The sequence below is a fragment of the Tursiops truncatus genome, chromosome 3 (assembly GCF_011762595.2).
Source record: "Tursiops truncatus isolate mTurTru1 chromosome 3, mTurTru1.mat.Y, whole genome shotgun sequence".
NCBI classification, from domain to species: Eukaryota; Metazoa; Chordata; class Mammalia; order Artiodactyla; family Delphinidae; genus Tursiops; species Tursiops truncatus.
Window position 1 is genome coordinate 159,223,588 of NC_047036.1, and position 19,154 is coordinate 159,242,741.

At 50.8% G+C, this 19,154-nt stretch overlaps 1 protein-coding gene across 4 annotated transcripts in view; it reads right to left on the reverse strand.

Moving 5' to 3' along the window:
• Nucleotides 1-19,154, reverse strand: part of UNC13A (unc-13 homolog A) — a 64,041-nt gene that overhangs the window by 27,365 nt on the left and 17,522 nt on the right. For 3 of the 4 annotated variants that reach the window (XM_073801936.1, XM_073801937.1, XM_073801935.1), the window contains exons 9-18: nucleotides 15,410-15,617; nucleotides 8,580-9,116; nucleotides 7,957-8,065; nucleotides 6,116-6,162; nucleotides 3,574-3,652; nucleotides 2,848-2,919; nucleotides 2,355-2,574; nucleotides 1,545-1,772; nucleotides 486-627; nucleotides 31-200 (exon numbers count right to left, since the gene is read on the reverse strand). In XM_073801936.1, the coding sequence (XP_073658037.1) occupies nucleotides 31-200; nucleotides 486-627; nucleotides 1,545-1,772; nucleotides 2,355-2,574; nucleotides 2,848-2,919; nucleotides 3,574-3,652; nucleotides 6,116-6,162; nucleotides 7,957-8,065; nucleotides 8,580-9,116; nucleotides 15,410-15,617 (1,812 nt within the window). Of the gene's footprint in view, nucleotides 1-30; nucleotides 201-485; nucleotides 628-1,544; nucleotides 1,773-2,354; nucleotides 2,575-2,847; nucleotides 2,920-3,403; nucleotides 3,410-3,573; nucleotides 3,653-6,115; nucleotides 6,163-7,956; nucleotides 8,066-8,579; nucleotides 9,117-15,409; nucleotides 15,618-19,154 lie in introns of all 4 variants that reach the window. The other variant, XM_033855165.2, reaches the window with a different exon arrangement.

The following is a 19,154-nucleotide window of genomic DNA, read 5'->3' on the forward strand; positions in this document are numbered from 1 at the left end:
TCTCCCCTGCAGAACCCCACCCTTGCTCACCCAGGTTGTACCACACGTCCATCTCGCCACTGAGTGTCCGCACCTCGATGATCGTCTGCCCCAGGAAGTCATCGGATTCCCTCTTGAACCGCTGCTTCACACGAGATTTGATGTCATCGTCCTCATCCCAGACACGCACCTTGATTCGGTCCGAGGAGTTGTGACATTCACTGCAGGGAGGAAGAGGAGGTTGGGGCGGGGGGCTTTTTTTTTTTTTCGTCTGTGCCGGGTTGCGGCACGCAGGATCTTCTTTGCTGCGTGCGGGATCTTTAGTGTCACATGCGGGATCTAGTTCCCTGACCAGGGATGGAACCCGGGCCCCCTGCATTGGGAGCACGGAGTCTTAACCACTGGACCACCAGGGAAGTCCCAGGGCAGGTGTCTTGAAGCTCACCCTTCAGCTGCTCCAACAGGGAGCTCCATATAGGGGGCTGGGGGCCCAGCCAGACACTTACAAGTGGAAGTTCTCCTCCCACACGGGGTTCAGGTTTCCATAGATGGTTTTTGTCCGTTTCTTGGTCTTCCCGACCTGGACGGTGACGTAGGGGTCACTGGATCCTGTCTTGTCCTTTGCCTGCAAGCCCTGGGCACAGACCACTGGAAGACACACAAGACACACAGAACAAATATAAATGTGGGCTCAAGGAGCAAAGGCATGCCAAGGACAGACACTGTCACAGGCTCCACAGGGAACGCCTGTGACAAGGACTGAGGGCTTTGTTCTGGCCACAGGAGCCCACAGACACACCCACTGGGCATGCTCGGCTTGCTAGAGTTAACATCCAGGGAACCCTCACCCAATGAAGAATATGAAGGTGCCCCAGGGTCACCCCTGGGGTGGGACACTCGGGTGTGTGCTCTACAATGTCCCCCTAAGGTCCCCAGCAGGATTGAGCCCCCAGTTGCCCACAGTATGACCTAGTCATTGGCATCCTCCGCAGGGCTCTTTACGTCCCGGCTCTCAAACTCATGTCTCCACCTCCCACTGGCACTCCCTGGGACCACCTCCTGGATACCCATCTGCCCTGAAATCCTCATCTTGGAGTCTGTTTTCAGGGAAATCCCAATGACGATGAGGAATGGATAAACACCACAAGGCCCCCACCCCTGGGAAGGACCTCTCAGCCCTGGGAGGTCAATAATGTCCCCCAGTGGTCCTAGGTGTCCACTGCTTCGCCTGCTCGGTGGCTTATTCCCTCCTGGTCTTACTTCCCAATACCCCTGGGGGCTTCCTGGGTTCACTTCCCAGATAAACTGTGTGTCCTCAACTCCTGTTCTTGAAGTCTGGCTCTGGGGGCTACCAAGCGAGATGCACCCAGATAGTTTCATGCAACACGTTTGGAGGCATATATGCCCAGGCTGTGGGCACAAACGTATATACACCGACATGAGAAAGTCAGGGGGACGCTCAAATACGTGCAGCAAAGGGAAGGAAGGGGCGTGGGAGGGAGCACAGGGGGCCGAGAAGAAGGGACCCCCGTGGCCGTCCCTCCCCCTCCCCCCCGCGGCCTCACCGGTGATGCTGATCTTGGCCGACCACTTGGACGTTCCATCCAGCACGCTCTGCTTGACGGCCTTCATCTGCTGCGTGTGCGCGGTCTTGGTCACCGCGAAGATCTCCTGGATGAGCTCGAAGATCTCGGGCTTGTTGCGCTCCCGGATCTTCATGCGGTCCTTGAGCACCATGATGATGTTCTGCGTCCGGTCCTCCGCCCCGTGCTTGGAGCTCTTCTCCGCCGCCCCTGCGCACAGAGACAGCCGTCACTGTACACAGAGCACTCCCTGCCAGGAGCGAGAACCCCGATTCCCACTCCAGGGCTTCCTCATCTGCTGTCACGGACACGGGGTTCAGGTGAATCATCGCCCCCAAAGCTAGAGCTGCCAGAGCTCCTACCTGCTCTCTGAATCCTCCCCCAACCAGGCCTTTCCCCCTAAAGTTCCCACCCCCGTCTTAGCCCCTCCAGTCCGCGTGAGTCCCCTTCCCCTCCGACACCCTCCCCTCTCCAAGCTCCTCCCCTCCTCGGACTCCTCTCCCCAACTTGAGCCCCCTCCCACCTCTGAACTAACCCTAACCCTAACCCTATTTTTCTCCGTGGAAACCGCTGCCTCCCATTAAGCCCGCCCCTTGAACAGTTTAGCTCCTCCCTGAGTCCCGCCCCACCCCTCTAGGACCACTCTCACTTCTCCTTTCCCCTCCTGTCGCTCCCATCCCGTCCCACGGCCCCGCCCCCTGTCCCGCCCCCTCCTCTTCGTCAGAGCCCCTCCCCCTAACCAGTAACAGTCCTGCCCCTCCGTCTCCGCTCCAGCGGGAGCAGGGCACTCACGCTGCAGACAGTCTGCGTTGAGCAGGTCCTGGCACTTCTCGTGGCACTTGACACCGCACTCGGTACAGCGCATACCCTGACGCGCGATGCCCCACAATAGCCCCTCACACTCGTAGCAATAGGTGGGTGTGGTGGCCGTCCACACCTCGAAGTTGTGCGGCGTCGTGCACGAGATGGGGTAGATTAAGGCTTGCAAGGTCTTCTTGTAAACGTGGTTTTTCTGCGGGGAGGGAGGGCATGCGACATGGGCGTTGAGCCTTAACCTGGGGGCACTGGCTTGCCCCGCCCTCATCCCACCCCCCCGCCCCGTCCTCCGCCCCACACTGTCGGAATCCACGGGTTCCTGTGCACAGACTGTGCTCGCTGGCGGCTGCGTTGTCGGAATTCTGGAAAGCGAGGAGTGCCTGTCTCTGCCCCACCCGCTTCCTTTCCTCCAGGAGCCCCCCAGCCCCGCCCACCCTCCAAGATGGGGAGGGGGAGGTGCCCCACGCACCAGCTCTTCGTTGTTCAAAGTGCTGGATGCCAAGGCCGAGGTGATGCCTGCTTTTCTGGACTGCACCAGAGACTGGAATAGGGAAGTCACCAAGGGAGTCAGAGGGGTCGATTGGCACCCGGGGGGTTGTCACCGCGAGCAGAATCCCCAGCCATGGTTTGGGGCCGCCAGCCGCGGATTCAAGCCACAGCCACAAATAGGAAACGGGTCACAGCAGCGGGAGCAGAACCAGAAGAGAATTGGGAGATGACAGAGGCTCCAGGTTAGAAGAGACCCTGGAAAGGGAGCAGCCCCACACCTCTGACTCACCCATTCCCCACCACCATGGACCAGACTGGGGAACTGCACTTGGCCATGGTCAACAGCCACAGAGCAAAACCACCAGCCAGGCCACGAACCAAGGTGGGGAGTCACCTGCTCTCTTCCCAACCCATGAACTGTTGGACATGGCAAGGTCCCCTCCCCAGAACCCATGGGATGGGGACCACTTGGAAGATCCCAGTCGGGGTCAGGGGTCTTGGGAGGAGATTCAAGGGCCTGGGTTGCCATCACTCACCATGGCCTGAAGTGTCCGCGCAGCACGCAGGGTAGAAGTTAGATCACATTAGTCCCAGAGAATGCCTTGCCAGTCCCCAGCCCCAGTCCTGCCATGGGCAGTTTGTACAGGTTGAGCACTGCTTGTGGCAGGGCTGCTCTGCCTGGGCAGGGGAGGGCACAGGCGCTCACCAGGTCGCTCACGAGTGGGATAGGCTTCCTCTTGCGGATGTCTGGCATGCTGTCGATGATGATGAGACCACCGCCAGGGCTGCAAGACACACCCAGGGACGTCAAGGGCCCAGGGAAGTTCCCCTTCCTCCAGCAGACATCTCCTGAGGCCTGGGCAGGACCCCTGATCTCCCCAGGTATTAAGAGTTGACTTGTGTCCCCCGAAAAGATACATGGAGGTCCTAACCCCTAGTACCTCAGAATGTGGCCTTATTTGGAAATAGAGTCATTGCAGATGTGATTAGTTAAGACAGGCTCATACTAGAGTAGGATGGGCTCCTAATCCAATATGAGTGGTGTCTTTATAAGAAGAGAGACACACAGGGAGAAGACAGTGGTATGATAGTAGAGGCAGAGATTGGAATGACTCGTTTACAATCCAAGGAATACCAAGGGTTGCCAGCAACTACCAGACGCTAGAAAGGCAAGGAAGGATTCTCTCCTACAGAAGTCAGAGGGAGTGTGGCCCTGCCAACACTTGGTTTTGGAATTCTGGCCTCCAAGAACTGAGACAAGATACATTTTTGTTGTTTTAAGCCCTCCGTTTGTGATAGTTTGTTATGGCAGCCCTAAGAAATGAAGACACTGGGCCTCAACTTCCTCCTCTGAGAAATGGGGAGATGATACAGTTGCCCACGTTTAGTGAAAATTTGAATGAAGGCAAATCTAAATAATATGATAAAATATCAACGAAATCTTTCTTTATGCTCAAAATTGGAAATATTTGCGTATATTTAAAGTCTACCCTGGAAGAAGTGATTTCAAAGCCCATGAGAAAGAGGGAACTGGAAGTTGTATGTGTGCTGTTGCCTCTTGGCAGCTCTGCCAGAGCGGGCTAATCAGAAGGAGGGCTGTGGCAGATGCTGCGGTGGTCTGTCCAAATCTACTTTACTGAGAGGTGCAGGTGTTCCCAGAGAGGGTTCAGGTGTGGCTCCTCTCCAGAAAGTTCTCATTGGCCAATGAGAGTGATGCCTGGCAGCCAGTGACTCTGGATAAGCCCTGGGGTGTTATTCATGCTCCAGCGCTCCCTGCGAGATCAGGCAGAGGCTTGGTGACTCCTGAACTACAGGCTTGGTGACTCCTGAACTACGTCTCTGCTTGGCTGTTTCTCCTACCTGGTCCCGCCTGCCTCACAGGCTTTTCTTTTCTTTTTTATACGTTTATTTATTTATTTATGATGTTGGGGGTAGGAGTTTATTAACTAATTTATTTATTTTTGTGTTGGGTCTTCGTTTCTGTGCGAGGGCTTTCTCTAGTTGTGGCAAGCGGGGGCCACACTTCATTGCGGTGCGCGGGCCTCTCACTATCGCGGCCTCTCTTGTTGCGGAGCACAGGCTCCAGACGCGCAGGCTCAGTAGTTGTGGCTCATGGGCCAAGTTGCTCTGAGGCATGTGGGGTCCTCCCAGACCAGGGCTCAAACCTGTGTCCCCTGCATTAGCAGGCAGGTTCTCAACCACTGCACCACCAGGGAAGCCCTATAAGTTTATTTATTTATTTTTGGCTGCATTGGGTCTTCGTTGCTGTGCGTGGGCTTTCTCTAGTTGCGGCGAACGGGGGCTACTCTTTGTGGTCCGCGGGCTTCTCATTGTGGTGGCTTCTCTTGTTGTGGAGCATGGGCTCTAGGCACGTGGGTTTCAGTAGTTGTGGCGCATGGGCTTAGTTGCTCCGTGGCCTGTGGGATCTTCCTGGATCAGGGCTTGAACCCGTGTCCCCTGCATTGGCAGGCGGATTCTTAACCACTGCACCACCAGGGAAGCCCTCACAGGCTTCCTGTATAAATCATGCACACAGGAGCCCCCATCTCAGACCCCACTTCCAGGGCTCCCCACACGGGACACTTGCCCGTCTGGGAGTCACAGCTCCCGTGTCCCTGCCTCTGTTTGAAAAGGACGTACAAGGGAAGGCAGTCACTCTCCAGCTGTTATTTAAAACCTTAGTGTAATTTACAAATATCTTTTGCATCCTCTCACCTCACTACACAAGTGCTGAAAAAACACCCTGGAAAAGCAGTAACTTAAGAAATTAGATATGACAAATGCTCCATGTAAGACCAACAACTATCGTTATGAAACAGCCAGCAACTGTAGCAATAATCTGAGAAATGTAAAAGCAGAATCAAAGCAAAAAATTCACTCCAGGGTTGCAGATGTATCGTGCAGGAAATGGGTTTCTTCTTTACCTTACATTTATCTCTAGGGGGAAATGTTCTTGAATTATATGAGTGGCTTGAGCAAGGCCTCTCTGGACTGTTTCTCCATCTGGAAAATAGGGGTAGTGGGCCCCCCGTGGGTTTGTGGTGAGGATTCAATGTGTTACTGTCTTTGGCTCCTTCTGGTCATGAGTGCCTTATTACAGTGGCTACATTATTTCACTCACGTGTAATCTGTTCCCTGTCTAAATGGAACCTCTCCCTGCCCTGGCTGGGCTGAGGTTATGGTGCAAACCAGCCTCAGGCTCTGGGTTCAAAACTTCCTCTCCCTCACCCCCAAGATCTGATACTCACCCGCCTTTGAACCACAGGGATTTGGACATCTCTCCTTCTCCCCGGGCCTGCAGGACAGAAGATGGATAAGGTCAGTGTGGCTGCCCCTTCCCAGGGCAGCACATGTACCACACCCACAACGGTCTCCCCTTTGGGTTGGGAGACAGGAGGCCTGGGTCCTAGTCCTCACTGTGTGTCCTTAGGGAGCCCACTGGCTTTTTCTGGGCCTCAGTTTGTCCATCTGTAAAATGAGAAGAAAGGAGATACTCTCTGACACCAACCTCAGTGAACTTTAGTCTCCTTGTCTGTCAAAATTGGGGATGCGTTAGCATCATCTCGAACAAGAGCTCGTGCTCTATAGTCCTGCGATTCTAAGGGGCTGGCTCAATACTCATGAGATCCTATCACTCACTAAACTCCCCCTGCCTCACCTGATTATCTGATCTCATGCCCCAGGACCTTTGCCCGAGCGGTGCCACCTGTATATATGCTCTCCCACCTTCTGCACCCGACCAGCCTCCATCTATCATTCAGGTCTCAGTGTGGACCCAGAGTCAACACCCCCTACCATGCAACTAAAGGGTGGCATGGTGGTGGTGGGGACAGGGAGAAGGGTCTGACACCTTCTTCTGAAATATTGTTTAAGTATTATGGATATCACTTCACTTTCAGTGTCACCTCCTCCAGTGAGTCTTCCTGATTGCCTTGGATTAGTTTTATGCCCCCTCTATGAAACCCAGAGATCCTACTCATGTTTATTTTTCTTGTCATATCGCTAGTTCCATTACAAGGGTAGTTGCTGTCTTTTTCATTTAATTTGTTGACTTAGTGAAAGTTATTCAATAGATTTTTCACGGTATATTTTCTTCTACTGTTTGAATCTAGAACCATGAGACTGTATAGTAAAAGAAAATTCTACTGTACAGCTGATAAGAAATTTGATTTGAAACTTTTGTGGCTCTGATAATTGATGGTCTAAGACTTTGGAAGTCTGTTTAGGATCTCTTCCTGCCAGCCTCACCCCAGTTTGGAAGGTCACCCCGGATAATAACACTGCTTGGTGTCTAGCCCAGAGCAGGTAGAGTGAATGAAGGATTGAATGAACGGCCTCATTCCTGCTGCCCATCTGAACAGTCATCCTGACTCTGACATTAATTCTATTTTTCACCGAATTTCTTCTGCAATACTGACCAGATCTCAGACCTCTCCCAAACCCCAACTCTGACACCCATTGTGAGCCCAAGCACTGACTTCTTCCTCTATCACCAAGTCTAAGCCTGAACTCTGATCTTTGACTGCTGCCCTAACCCTGACCTATAACCCTATCACTAACCTCTATCCCTATCCATGAACCTGGCCACTGAACTTGGCCATAGCCATGACCTCAGCTTAATTTCAGCTCTAGGTTCCAGTTCGCCTCTCCTTCTTCCCCACTTAGAAATCCCAGGCTGCCCTGGGGGAGGCTGGACTAGACCTTGGTGGGGCCAGCTGGTTGCAGGGGAGAGTAGGCAAGCATGGGTAGGGCCAGGGAGGAGTCAGATTGGGCAGGGGTTGGGCCAGGAATGGTGGGGCTGGGGCCAGGGCAAGAGTGGGTGGGGCTAAGGAAGGACCAGGCTGGGCACGGATGGGAACAGGTTGGAGTGGGCGGAGCCATAGAAGAACCAGGATGTATGGAGGCATGGTGGTGGGTGGGGTGGCAAAGTGGGCGTGGCCAGGTGGCTCATGAGTGGCATGGGCTAGTGTGGGCAGGGCCAGGGAAAGGACCAGAGTGGGTTGGGCCATGGAAGGAGTGGGGAAATGAGGGTGGGTGGGGCACTGGGCGCGGCCAGGCTGGGGGTGAGCCCGCTGCTGCTTTCACTCACCTCCTGCAGCTGCAGCCGCACTTTGTTGAAGGCTCGCAGCCAGTTGGCCTTGGCCCTAGACATGGAGTCCTGACCCTGTTGGCCTTCCTCATCTTCTCGTGGCCTGAAAGTGAGGCAACGGGTTTTATGAGGCTCCGGGGCCAGCACTCCCTCCACCCTCCACCCTCCGAGCGATGCTGAGCCCTCCATGGCCTCCCTGGCACTTCGAAGACACAATGACCCACCTGTGACGCCTCTGACCAGCCTCAGTGATCCTCCCCCGCCCCCTTCCCACATGCCCATCACGTCTCTGACACCTTCAGGTCTCCTGGGTCCCTTTGCCACCTTCCTGGCCCCTCTGCAACTTTGTAACCCTATCCGAGGACTCTTCTGATGCTTTTGTGACCTCTCCAACCCTGGCAAACCCTCCAGCCCCTCACAACCTCTAAGACTCCTTCATGACCCTGCTTGACCCCCTCTGACCCCACTGAGCCACTTCTGACCTCCTAGACGCATCCCGATCCCTTCAGTAAACGCAGGACCCTGTGACAACCTCTCCCCCCATTCCCCAGGTCTACACTGACCCCATCATGGTACCACTGACCCTGTGACCTTGTGACAGGCCCTCAACGCCTTCCCGTTACCTCTCCTCAGCCCTGGGGGGCTCAGGCTGAGGCTCTTGCTCAGCTGCAGGTGCCTCCTCAGGGGCGGCTGGCTCAGGGGCCACCTTGGCTATGTCGGGGACCTCGGTGGGCACGGCTGGGGCCTTGTCCTCCTTCTTGGGGGTGGCAGGTGGAAGGCTGACACGCTTGAAGTCCTTGGGCTCGGCCACGGCCACCTCCTCGCGCTCAGTGTAGCCTTGGATGTCATCCGGCACCTCCTCCTCGTCCTCTAGCTCTTCCTCGTCCTCAGGCAGCTCCTCCTCCTCCAAGAAGTCCTCCAGGTCTTCATCCAGCTCTTCGTCCAGCTCCTCATCCAGCTCATCTTCATCCTGGTCCCAGCGTGGCGAATCCTTGTGGTAGCTGACCGAGCTGTGGCAGGAGTGGTAGGAGTCCCGGTCCCGCTCGTCTTCCAGCTCAGAGCCCCGTAGGCTCTGTTCATCCGGGTCAAAGTCCTCGCTCAGCTGCGAACTGCCCTGACTCAGCTCCCCTGAGGAGGCGTAACGGCTGCTGCCTGTGGGGCTACAGGAACAGGCCAAGGGCTCAGGGGCTGGGGCACAGACCCACTGCCCATCCCAGCCCCGGTCATACAGGTTCCATCACCCAGTCATTCCCTGGATTGGTCATTCCCTGGATTCCCAGCATTGGTGGAGCTCCTCTGGTTGCCAGGGAAACACAGCCGTGAACAAAAGACAAAAACACCTGTTCTTGGGGCATTTACCATCTTGGGGGGCAGGCAATAAAACCAGATCAGTGACATTAGTGATCATCCGTGACCTACCGGGCACCACTCCTATCCATGCACTGTGGAGGCTGCAAAACCTTCACCCACATGTTTGGGACCCCGAGTCAGTGTCCCTGCCACAGCCCCCTTGGAGACCTAGCGCTTCTGAAACAAACATAGTAGCCCCTGTCTCTTGATATACCCCCTACCCTCGGCCTCAACCTGGTCCTCCCACTGCCAAGCCCCCTCCGTTCATCAGGGACCTGGGCCTCCCTGCCTCCACTCACAGATGATCCTGCGGCGGGTCCCTTCAGCTCCACCTTCTAAACATACGTGCAGTGCATCCACTTCCTTGCACCCTGGGCCCCACCCTAGTCCAGGCTCCGCCATCTCCACTAGATGCTGCCCTACCCAACACCCACTTCTCTCCTGGACAGTACCTTTTTCCACAGAAGCCACAAAGGGGCTTATTGGAATCATAAACCCAAACACGGACCTCCCCTGTTCCAAACCCCACCACGCCTCCCTTGAAATAAAATTCTGTGCCGTGCTCTGCACCCCTGTGTGGCCCAAATCCTCCGTCTCCATCCCCATCTCCTTCCATCCTCCCTTTTCTCCCCCTGCTCCAACTACATTAGCATCCATCTTCGCTGTCCCTCCAACACCCTAAATTGTGCCCACTTCTGGGCCTTTGCACTTGCTGTGCTCTCTGCCAGGAACATCCTTCCTTGCCTGCTTTATCTGGAAAAATCCTTTGGTGCCCACTGAAATAGCACTTCTTTGAGTGAGTCTCCCCCACCCACCAGCCAGGTCAAGTCCACGCCCACCCACATTATATGCTCCTTATATGCGCCCTGGTTCACACTCGACATGACCAGGAAGAAATATCTGTCTCTGCGTGAGGGCAGACAGCATGACACATGGGCCACCTCTCATCCCCCTTCTAACCACTCATTCAGTCATTCAATAAACAGCGTTCCTTGTCTTACTTTCTCCACTCTCAGTGACTGGGACCCTCTTCCCTGGCCAGGCCCTGGGATGCTGTAGGAATCAAACAAGGGTTTGATTCCTACAGTCCTTTAGTCTTTGTTTGCTAAGTTATGTATACGGTTGATTGCTTTTTAGTGCCTGTCCTTGTAGACAGCTGGAATGGGGTATTATTTGCCAGGTATTATTTGCCTGGAAAGGACTCCAAACTCCCTCTGCTGGTGAATACCCCAGAAGTCCACCCCAGCACATTCTGGGGTCCCAAGTGAGGGGGGCAGCCTAGGACTGAGATCTCCACACAAGCCTGGATGTGTCCATCTGTGACCCTGGGCGCCACGTAAACTGCCCCAGTGGTCAGGCATGGGACCCAGTGGACCCCGAGACTCCTCCCACCACAGCTCTGACATTGGGGTCCAACACAGCTCTGACCCCAGATGCCTCCCCTGGATGCCATGTCCTCGAGTTAGCCACCAAGGGCCTCCCTGCATGATCTGGCCCCGTTCACCTCTCCAGCCTTTAGCTGAGCTGTCTTCTCTGCCTGGAATTCCTCTCCTAAGACTCTTCATTTATCCTTCAAGCGTTGGCTCCCAGGCACATTTCTCCAGGAAACCCTCCCTGCCCTTCCCTCTGCCAGTGTGTCCAGCTGTGTCCCTCCCCCAGTCAAATCCTGACCTGTGGGATGGAATGCCTGTCCCTCTGGGGGCCCAGCATCATCCAGCGCTCGGCAGCAAGGCCAGGGTGGCCTGGGATGGTGGCTTGAGTCACTCTCAGGGGAACTCTGCCTCTGCATCCCCTCCCCACCGTATGACTTGTTCATGGTGAGAGTGGAGAGTTCTCCTCCTTTTCCACTCCCCCATTCCATCCCAGGAATGCTTACAATAAATAGACTCCCCCCAGGGCAGACAGACACACCCAAAGCCAGAGAAGGACAAGACATGGCCAGGCACACAGGATGGGAGCCAATCTGGGACCAGCTCTGTGCACATCCTGCTCTGAGACTCAAGCAACTCGCTCCCACTTTTTAAGCCTCAGTTTCTCTATCTGTAAGATGGGCACTCTTCTGCTTTTCTTCTGAGAGAGAAGACTTTTCCATCTACTGAAAGAGTTAATATTTTCTTAATATTTGATGTCTTACTCTCCTTTCAACTGTTTCCAGTGCATCGAAACTTTGTTCCAATAATTGCTTAAGTCTGAGCCACCTTGAATGTGCAAATGAATGATGCTTCACAAATTGTAGCAGTCGCAAAAATGGTAGGAGAAGCTGTTAGGGAGACAGGAGTGCTTCTGAAGATAGTTTGAATAAGGAAGTCATGAATACAAATGGAAAGGGATCTAGTTCTTTGCTTTCAGGATAGCGCAAGCACAAAGGAGTTGAATGAAGAATGCTAGACTAAACCCAGGGTAAGACTAATTCTACTCCCCCCTATGCCACTAAATGTTTTACCTTGAGTATGGCATTTCATTTCCTTGGACCTAAAAAATAAAGAGGCTAGACTAAATGCTCAATTTTTTTTCTTTTTTTGAAGTATAGTTGATTTACAATGTGGTGTTCATTTCTGCTGTACAGCAAAGTGATTCAGTTATACTGTATACATATTCTTCTTTCTTATTGATTTATTTTTTCGCCGCACCGCACAGCACGAGAGGTCTTAGTTCCCCGACCAGGGATCAAACCTGCGCCCCCCTGCATTGGAAGCGTGGAGTCTTAACCACTCCCTGGACCACCAGGAAAGCCCCTATACCTTCTTTTTAAAAATATTCTTTTCCATTGCGGTTTATCATAAGATATTGAATATAGTTCTCTGTGCTATAGGGTAGGACCTTGTTTACCCAGTCTATACATAATAGTTTACAGCTGCTAATCCCAACCTCCCACTCCATCCCTCCCCCAACCCTCTCCCCCTTGGCAACGACAAGTCTGTTTTCTATGTCCGCGAGTCTGTTTCTGTTTCGTAGATAAGTTCATTGGTGTCATATTTTAGATTCCACATATAAGTAATATCATATGATATTTGTCTTTCTCTTTCTGACTTATTTCACTTAATATGATAATCTCTAGTTGCATCCAAAATGCTCAATCTTTTAAAAAAACTTCCTGCTAAAACATTCCATCTATAAACTATCCAAACTTCCTATGGTATATACAAAACATAGGAAAATTCAAAATAAAAGTTGTTCAAATACCTGCCAAAAAATATTATATTGGATGATGGTAAAGACTGAGTAGGGAGCTTACGAAGGTTTTCTTCAAATTATGTTTTACCCAAACTCTCCACAGCAAATGGAAATGTTTTCTGTCCTCATCATCTAACGTAGTAGCCACCAGCCACATGTGCATGATTCCTGAGCACAAGTGTCCAGGAAGATGGAGGGACTGAAATTTTATTTTATTTATTTTAATTATTTTAAATTTAACTTTAAAATGCCCCATGGGGCTACCATGTTGGACAGCACAGCTCTGAAAGCTCATTTACCTCGATGGTACAAAGAGAAACCATTTAAAATTTCTTTTCTTACTGCACTAGAAATAAAGCGCTTCTGAGGGTTTCTCCAGATCTCAACCAGATACAAACACTTGTCTGCGTAATTCGTCTCTTCGTCAAGAATTGGAGAAGGGCTGCAATTCGGGAGCCTGGATAGCTATGTTTAATAGCGAGTTTGCCCCTGAATTTTTGAATGGGGGGTGACACGGGGGTGATTCTGAGATGCTGCTGGGAACACAGAGAATGGACAATCTGCTCGGTTGAAGTCCTTGCTGATGATGTAGAGGGAACGTCACTTTTGTCCAGCTGTAGGACCTTGGGAGGCTAACTTTGCAGGTTCCCAGGTGCCTTTTTATAGGGCTGAGAGGCAGTGTGGCGTCGTGGCTGTGGACTCAGAAGCCTGCTTGACAAGGTTTAATTCTAGCTCAGCCACTTACTAGCTGTGTGACCTCAGGAAAGTAACTTAATCTCTCTGCCTCATTTTCCTTATCTACAAAACCACAGGGAGATGAAGAAGTAAATTCTCACCTCATGAGATTGGTGTAAAGAATAAGCACATTATTTGGGACTCATTAGAATACCTAGCACATAGTAAGCGCTCAATTAACCATCATTATTTTTCTTGCTTATAGACTAGATATAGCAGGACCAGGATCAGAATGAGGTAGGTGAGGCTGAGTCCTGCAAGTGCAGAGTCAGATCATGTTTTAACTTAACTTTGTATATTTTCCTAGTCATGGATTTTTAGAAATTTCATTGAAGTATAACTTACATACAAGAAAATCTACTCTTACAAAGGAACATTTTGGTGACATTTTTTTCATGGAGGTTTTTGGCATCCATTTTGATTTTTAAAGATATTGCATTAATATATTATTTATCTTGAGGACTGAGTTTCTTGGCACCCTCTTAAGTTTTGTACTTGAGGCAACTTCAAGCATACCACACTCGCCCCAGCCTAGTCCTGGACCTAAGTTGTAGGGTTAACCTCCAACTCTGGTATATCAAGGTTTCACACAAATAGGAGGCCCTGGTGTATGTGTGAACTGAGCCTAATATCTTAAAGAGATTTGGGGGGTCATATTAATAGAAGTAGGTTCAACATCAAGGGAGTAAAGAGCACTGAAAATTTTCATCCCGCTCATCCTTTAATGGAGGAAATGTATTCTTTGGGGAGCAAACATTTTGCAAGAAGACCCATGACCAAAAATCCACTAGGTGGGGCTTCACTGGTGGCGCAGTGGTTAAGAATCTGCCTGCCAATGCAGAGGACACGAGTTCAATCCCTGGTCAAGGAAGATCCCGCATGCCGTGGAGCGACTAAGCCCGTGCGCCACAACTACTGAGCCTGCGCTCTAAAGCCCATGAGCCACAATTACTGAAGCCCGCGCGCCTAGAGCCTGTGCTCTGCAACAAGAGAAGCCACCACAATGAGAAGCCCGGGCACCACCATGAAGAGTAGCCCCCGTACCTACTCGCTGAAACTAGAGAAAGCCCGTGCGCAGCAACGAAGACCCAGCGCAGCCAAAAATCAAAACAATCAAAAAAAAAAAAAAAAATTCACCAGGTCACTGCTTTCCACCCAGTGGGTTCACCATAAACACTAGTCCTTATGATGATTTACCAGCTGTGTGACCTCAGACAAGTGACTTAACCCCTCTGTGCCTTGATTCCCCATCTGTCAAATGGAACCAATAATATTCCCAACCAGAGAATGAAATGAGATGATGAAGGGAAGACGCTGGACCAGAGCTGGGCACATAGTTAGCTCCGAATACTATTATTTGTGCTGTTTATCTAACAGTCACTACGTAGCACTTTCAGGCACCACCCTAAGTGCTTTACAAATATCCAACCTGTTTAATATCATGTTTGCTATTGTTCTGTTAAGAAACCAGGACTGGGGCGATCAGGTCAGCAAGCGGGGGGTGGGGGGGGCAGCAGCAGGCACAAGTTTCAGTCTCACAGGCTCAAGGACCAACACACTGCACCCTTGAAAGCCAGGGGACCCACCTATGGGGTAGGTCTAGGGACAGCCTACTTTGAAAAGAGTAGTGATGGTGGCTGGACTGATCAGGGGCAGCTCCCAAGTCACTGAGCCCATGCCTGCTGGTCAGGAACATAGAGTCAGGGGTCACCAGGAGGGCTAGGTAGGACCACTCCAGGACCACGAGTCAGCTGCTTGCTGGGAGTCTTTCCAACATCACTGTGCCTCACCTCCCACCCCTATTAACGCTCATCTCTTCCTCCTCTCACCTCCTACCCTGAACAGTTAGAGAGTACAAAGGGACCAGGGGCTTTTAAGCGGAGTGCCAAAGAGCCCGCCTATTTCAGGGGAACCTCTCAGGGGCTTCCTGACTTCCGTCTCTTTCTTCCGCCAAAGCAGACCCCCTTTAATCAAGCTTGGAGAGTTTTCTTGCAAGATTTTGGGTAAAGAAAAGGTTTTACTGCCTATAAGAAAGTATAGATGTTGCTTTCCTAGAACCCACTTACCTCCACCCCCAGCTCCCTCCAACCCCCTATTCCTCTCTCCCCTCCAGGAGATAAGAGGTGGACACACACACACACACACACACACACACACACACACACACACGAATCCTTCACTCCACTGTGACTACCTGAGGGCCCGCGGCTCAGAGAACTCCTCATAACTGTGCATGGAGTCACTGTAGGATTCCCGGGAACCCAGGGGTGGTGGTCGGACAGAATATTGGTGGACCGAGGCATTGGGCTGGGACGTAGTGTAATAGGGTGGCGGGATGCTGTTGCTTGTCTCGCTGCGGTAGTCACTGTCACGATCATCTACTGCACTGTCAGGGTCATCATCTGGAAGAGAGAGGAGGGGAGGGAGAGAGAGAGCATGCAATGGAGGCCAACACAGTCTCTCAGATTTAGGGGGTCTTCACTGATGGCTAACCCAAGGAGAGGAATCTACCAGAATGAATGAAGGATCTTGGGTCATTTTAACAGAGGTATAGGCTTTCAAATAAGGGAGGTGACTACTGGGCATATACCCTGAGAAAACCATATAATTCAGAAAGAGCATGTACCACAGTCTTCATTGAAGCTCTATTTACAATAGCCAGGACATGGAAGCAACCTAAATGTCCATTGACAGATGAATGGATAAAGAAGATGTGGCACACATATACAATGGAATATTACTCAGCCATAAAAAGGAACAAAATTGAGTTATTTGTAGTGAGGTGGATGGACCTAGAGTCTGTCATACAGAGTGAAGTAAGTCAGAAAGAGAAAAACAAATACCGTATGCTAACGCATATACATGGAATCTAAAAAAAAAAAAAAGGTATTGATGAACCTAGTGACAGGGCAGGAATAAAGATGTAGACATAGAGAATGGACTTGAGGACATGGGGTGGGAGGAGGAAGCTGGGGTGAAGTGAGAGTGGCATGGACATATATACACTACCAAATGTAAAATAGATAGCTAGCGGGAAGCAGCCGCATAGGACAGGGAGATGAGCTCGGTGCTTTGTGACCACTTAGAGGGGTGGGATAGGGAGGGTGGGAGGGAGATGCAAGAGGGAGGGAATATGGGGATATATGTATGCATATGGCTGATTCAGTTTGTTGTACAACAGAAACTAACACAGTATTGTGAAGTAATTATACTCCAATAAAGATCTATTAAAAAAAAAAGAAGAAGAAGGGAAGTGAAAACCCTGCTTTGCTGTATGTGGGTCAAACTGGACCTAGAGTCCGGGGCCCATGGTAGGTCGTACAACGTGAGGAGGACAGGGACAAATTGGAAGGTGTCTTTTGGCTCAAATGTGAAAATGGACTTTGACTAAAGTCCAGGGTCTCTGAAAACAATATTGGTTTTTCCATCAGGCTTCCCATAACAGGAGTCACACAGATACTCATGGGGAAGTTGGAGGATCAAGAGGACAAGGTAGAATATAAATGCCCTTTAACCCTCAGAGATTCCTTAATATCCGAGGATGGGGACCCCAGCCCTGAACTCTCATGCGCAGGAACAAAGAAGGGGCTCTACCAAGGTGCTGTCTTCCTCAAAAAGATCAGATTCTTCGGTTCGCAAGACTACCACATGCCCAGAATCTATCGCTCTAATGGAACAGGGAGGGGTTGCCAAACTCCAAGTGTTTCATAAGAATTAAAGGATGCTTCAGTTCGATTTGCTTTCCTTAGTAAATGGGAAACAGATTTTCTTTCTTAGTAAAAAGAAAACAGTCTCAAAGGACGTTGTATTGTGGTGGGAACAGGAAAGACTGAATTTATTTAGAAAACAACAGTTGAGCTGAAAAGAAGTGAGCGCCCCCTAAATTAACCAGCCGATTGGGAAGCCCACGGTATGCTCGCCATGGTATCAATTTACTGGTGATTTTAAACACCAAGGGGGGGGCTTGTACTTTTTATGCCTTTAAGTATTTTTGCTCTTTTCCCAATATTTTTGCTTTATTTTAACTTTCTAATTCTTTTCCCACTAATAGAGTATTTCTATATATTAAAAAAATAGGTCAAAAAATTTAATGTGGTAAACTGCTAAAAAATTAATTTCATACTTCATGTAGAGCTAGCTATTTGATTCATTCCCTATTTTACCTTCAGAAAAACCTCAAATTCATTTTTAGCCAGCAAAGCCGGCCTTACCAAAGTAGCTCTGGTTTCCTAGTTTCTCATTTGACTTGAGCCATTGTGACCTGCAAGCTTTTTATCCTGTCCCTGCCATATGGCCACCTTCTGATGCGCTGCGCGCTGACAGTGCTGGCATCAAGGGCAGAAGCAGTTGTGAATTTCCGCAACTTAGATCTGTGGGCGTCAGGGTGAAACCGTGAAGCCATAAAGGGCCTAAAGTGGGGGGATCTGAAACTGGGGACGATTTGTCAATATCACCAAATTGCCCCTCTGACCAAGTTGTTTTCTACACAATTACTGGGGTTTATAGCCTACCGTATCGTCCTTGACCGGACTGAGATGTTTCCAACCAAATCACATGAGGCTCTGTGCATGTTCACCAAATTAATTTTCTCTGACAAATTATGTTTTTGAGGGGCAGATTGCTTTCTCTTGGATTCTTTCTGCTTTTACGCAGACTCTGCTTTTTACCAAATAGTTTTTGACCAAATCGCCTGCTTCTGGATAAGGCATTTTCAGCCACGTTTGTTTTGACAAAATGGCCTGCTTTGGGCCTAATTGTCTTTGCTCTTCTTCACCCAATTCTCAGCTTTTGCTAAACTGGTTTTAATCCAAAATGTCTTTTTTTTTTTTTTTTTTTTTTTACTGTATTGTTTATTTGTGGCAAACTGTTTTGTTTTGTTTTTTTTTTTGCGGTACACGGGCCTCTCACTGCTGTGGCCTCTCCCGTTGCGGAGCAACAGGCTCCGGACGCGCAGGCTCAGCGGCCATGGCTCACGGGCCCAGCCGCTCCGCGGCATGTGGGATCTTCCCGGACCGGGGCGCGAACCCGCGTCCCCTGCATCGGCAGGCTGACTCCAACTTGCCACCAGGGAAGCCCGCAAACTGGTTTTGATCAAGCCTAGCTGTCTGCCAAATGATTATTTTGGCTAACTTTGCTTCCGATTGACTTGTTTTTGACAAATTCTTTTGGATCAAACTACAGTTGACCCTTGAACAATGCAAGGGTTAGGGACGCCAACCCTCCGTGCAGTCGAAAACCCATATGTGATTTTATAATTGGCCACAATTATCCACAATTCTGTATCCATGGGTTCAACCAACCAGGGATCGTGTAGTCCCGTAGTAGTATTTATTGAAGAAATCCACATGTAAGTGGACCCGCACAGTTCAAACCCATGTTGTTCAAGGGTCAACTGTATTTGTAAACAGTTTTCCTGCTCCTGGAGGGAGAGTGGGGTGCAACTTGTCCATCAGGATATGGGGGTGGGGTGGAAGGCCCCCCAGTTGATGGAGTAGAGATTAGGAGGTAGATTCATGCTTAGACTAGAGGACTGGATTTCTCTGAAAAGGGCATGAGGAAAAGGGAGCTATTTGTTAAGGAGAAAAATGGTCATCCAGTTTTGGGGGGAGGTAGTTTGTCTCTTTCCCCTGGGGGCAAATTGGAGGAAGATGTGTGTATGTGTTGGGGGGGCTTTGGGAGCTGAGGTCTCCAGAGTGATATCTGTCTGGGGGGGGTCTCTGCTCAGCTGCTCTGTCTGAGACCCTCTTCCCTCCCTGCCCACCAGCCTCTGAGGGACGTTGGGGCTGGAGGAGGGCTCCAGGTAGAGGAGGAAGATGGGGAGATAAAAAGAGGAAGGAATCACAGGAGAGGAGATAAGGTTATACAAGGGGAGCAAGGGGGTGGGGGGCTCACAGTGCCCAGCTGGAGACAGGCAGGTTTCCTGTCTATATGCCCACTCC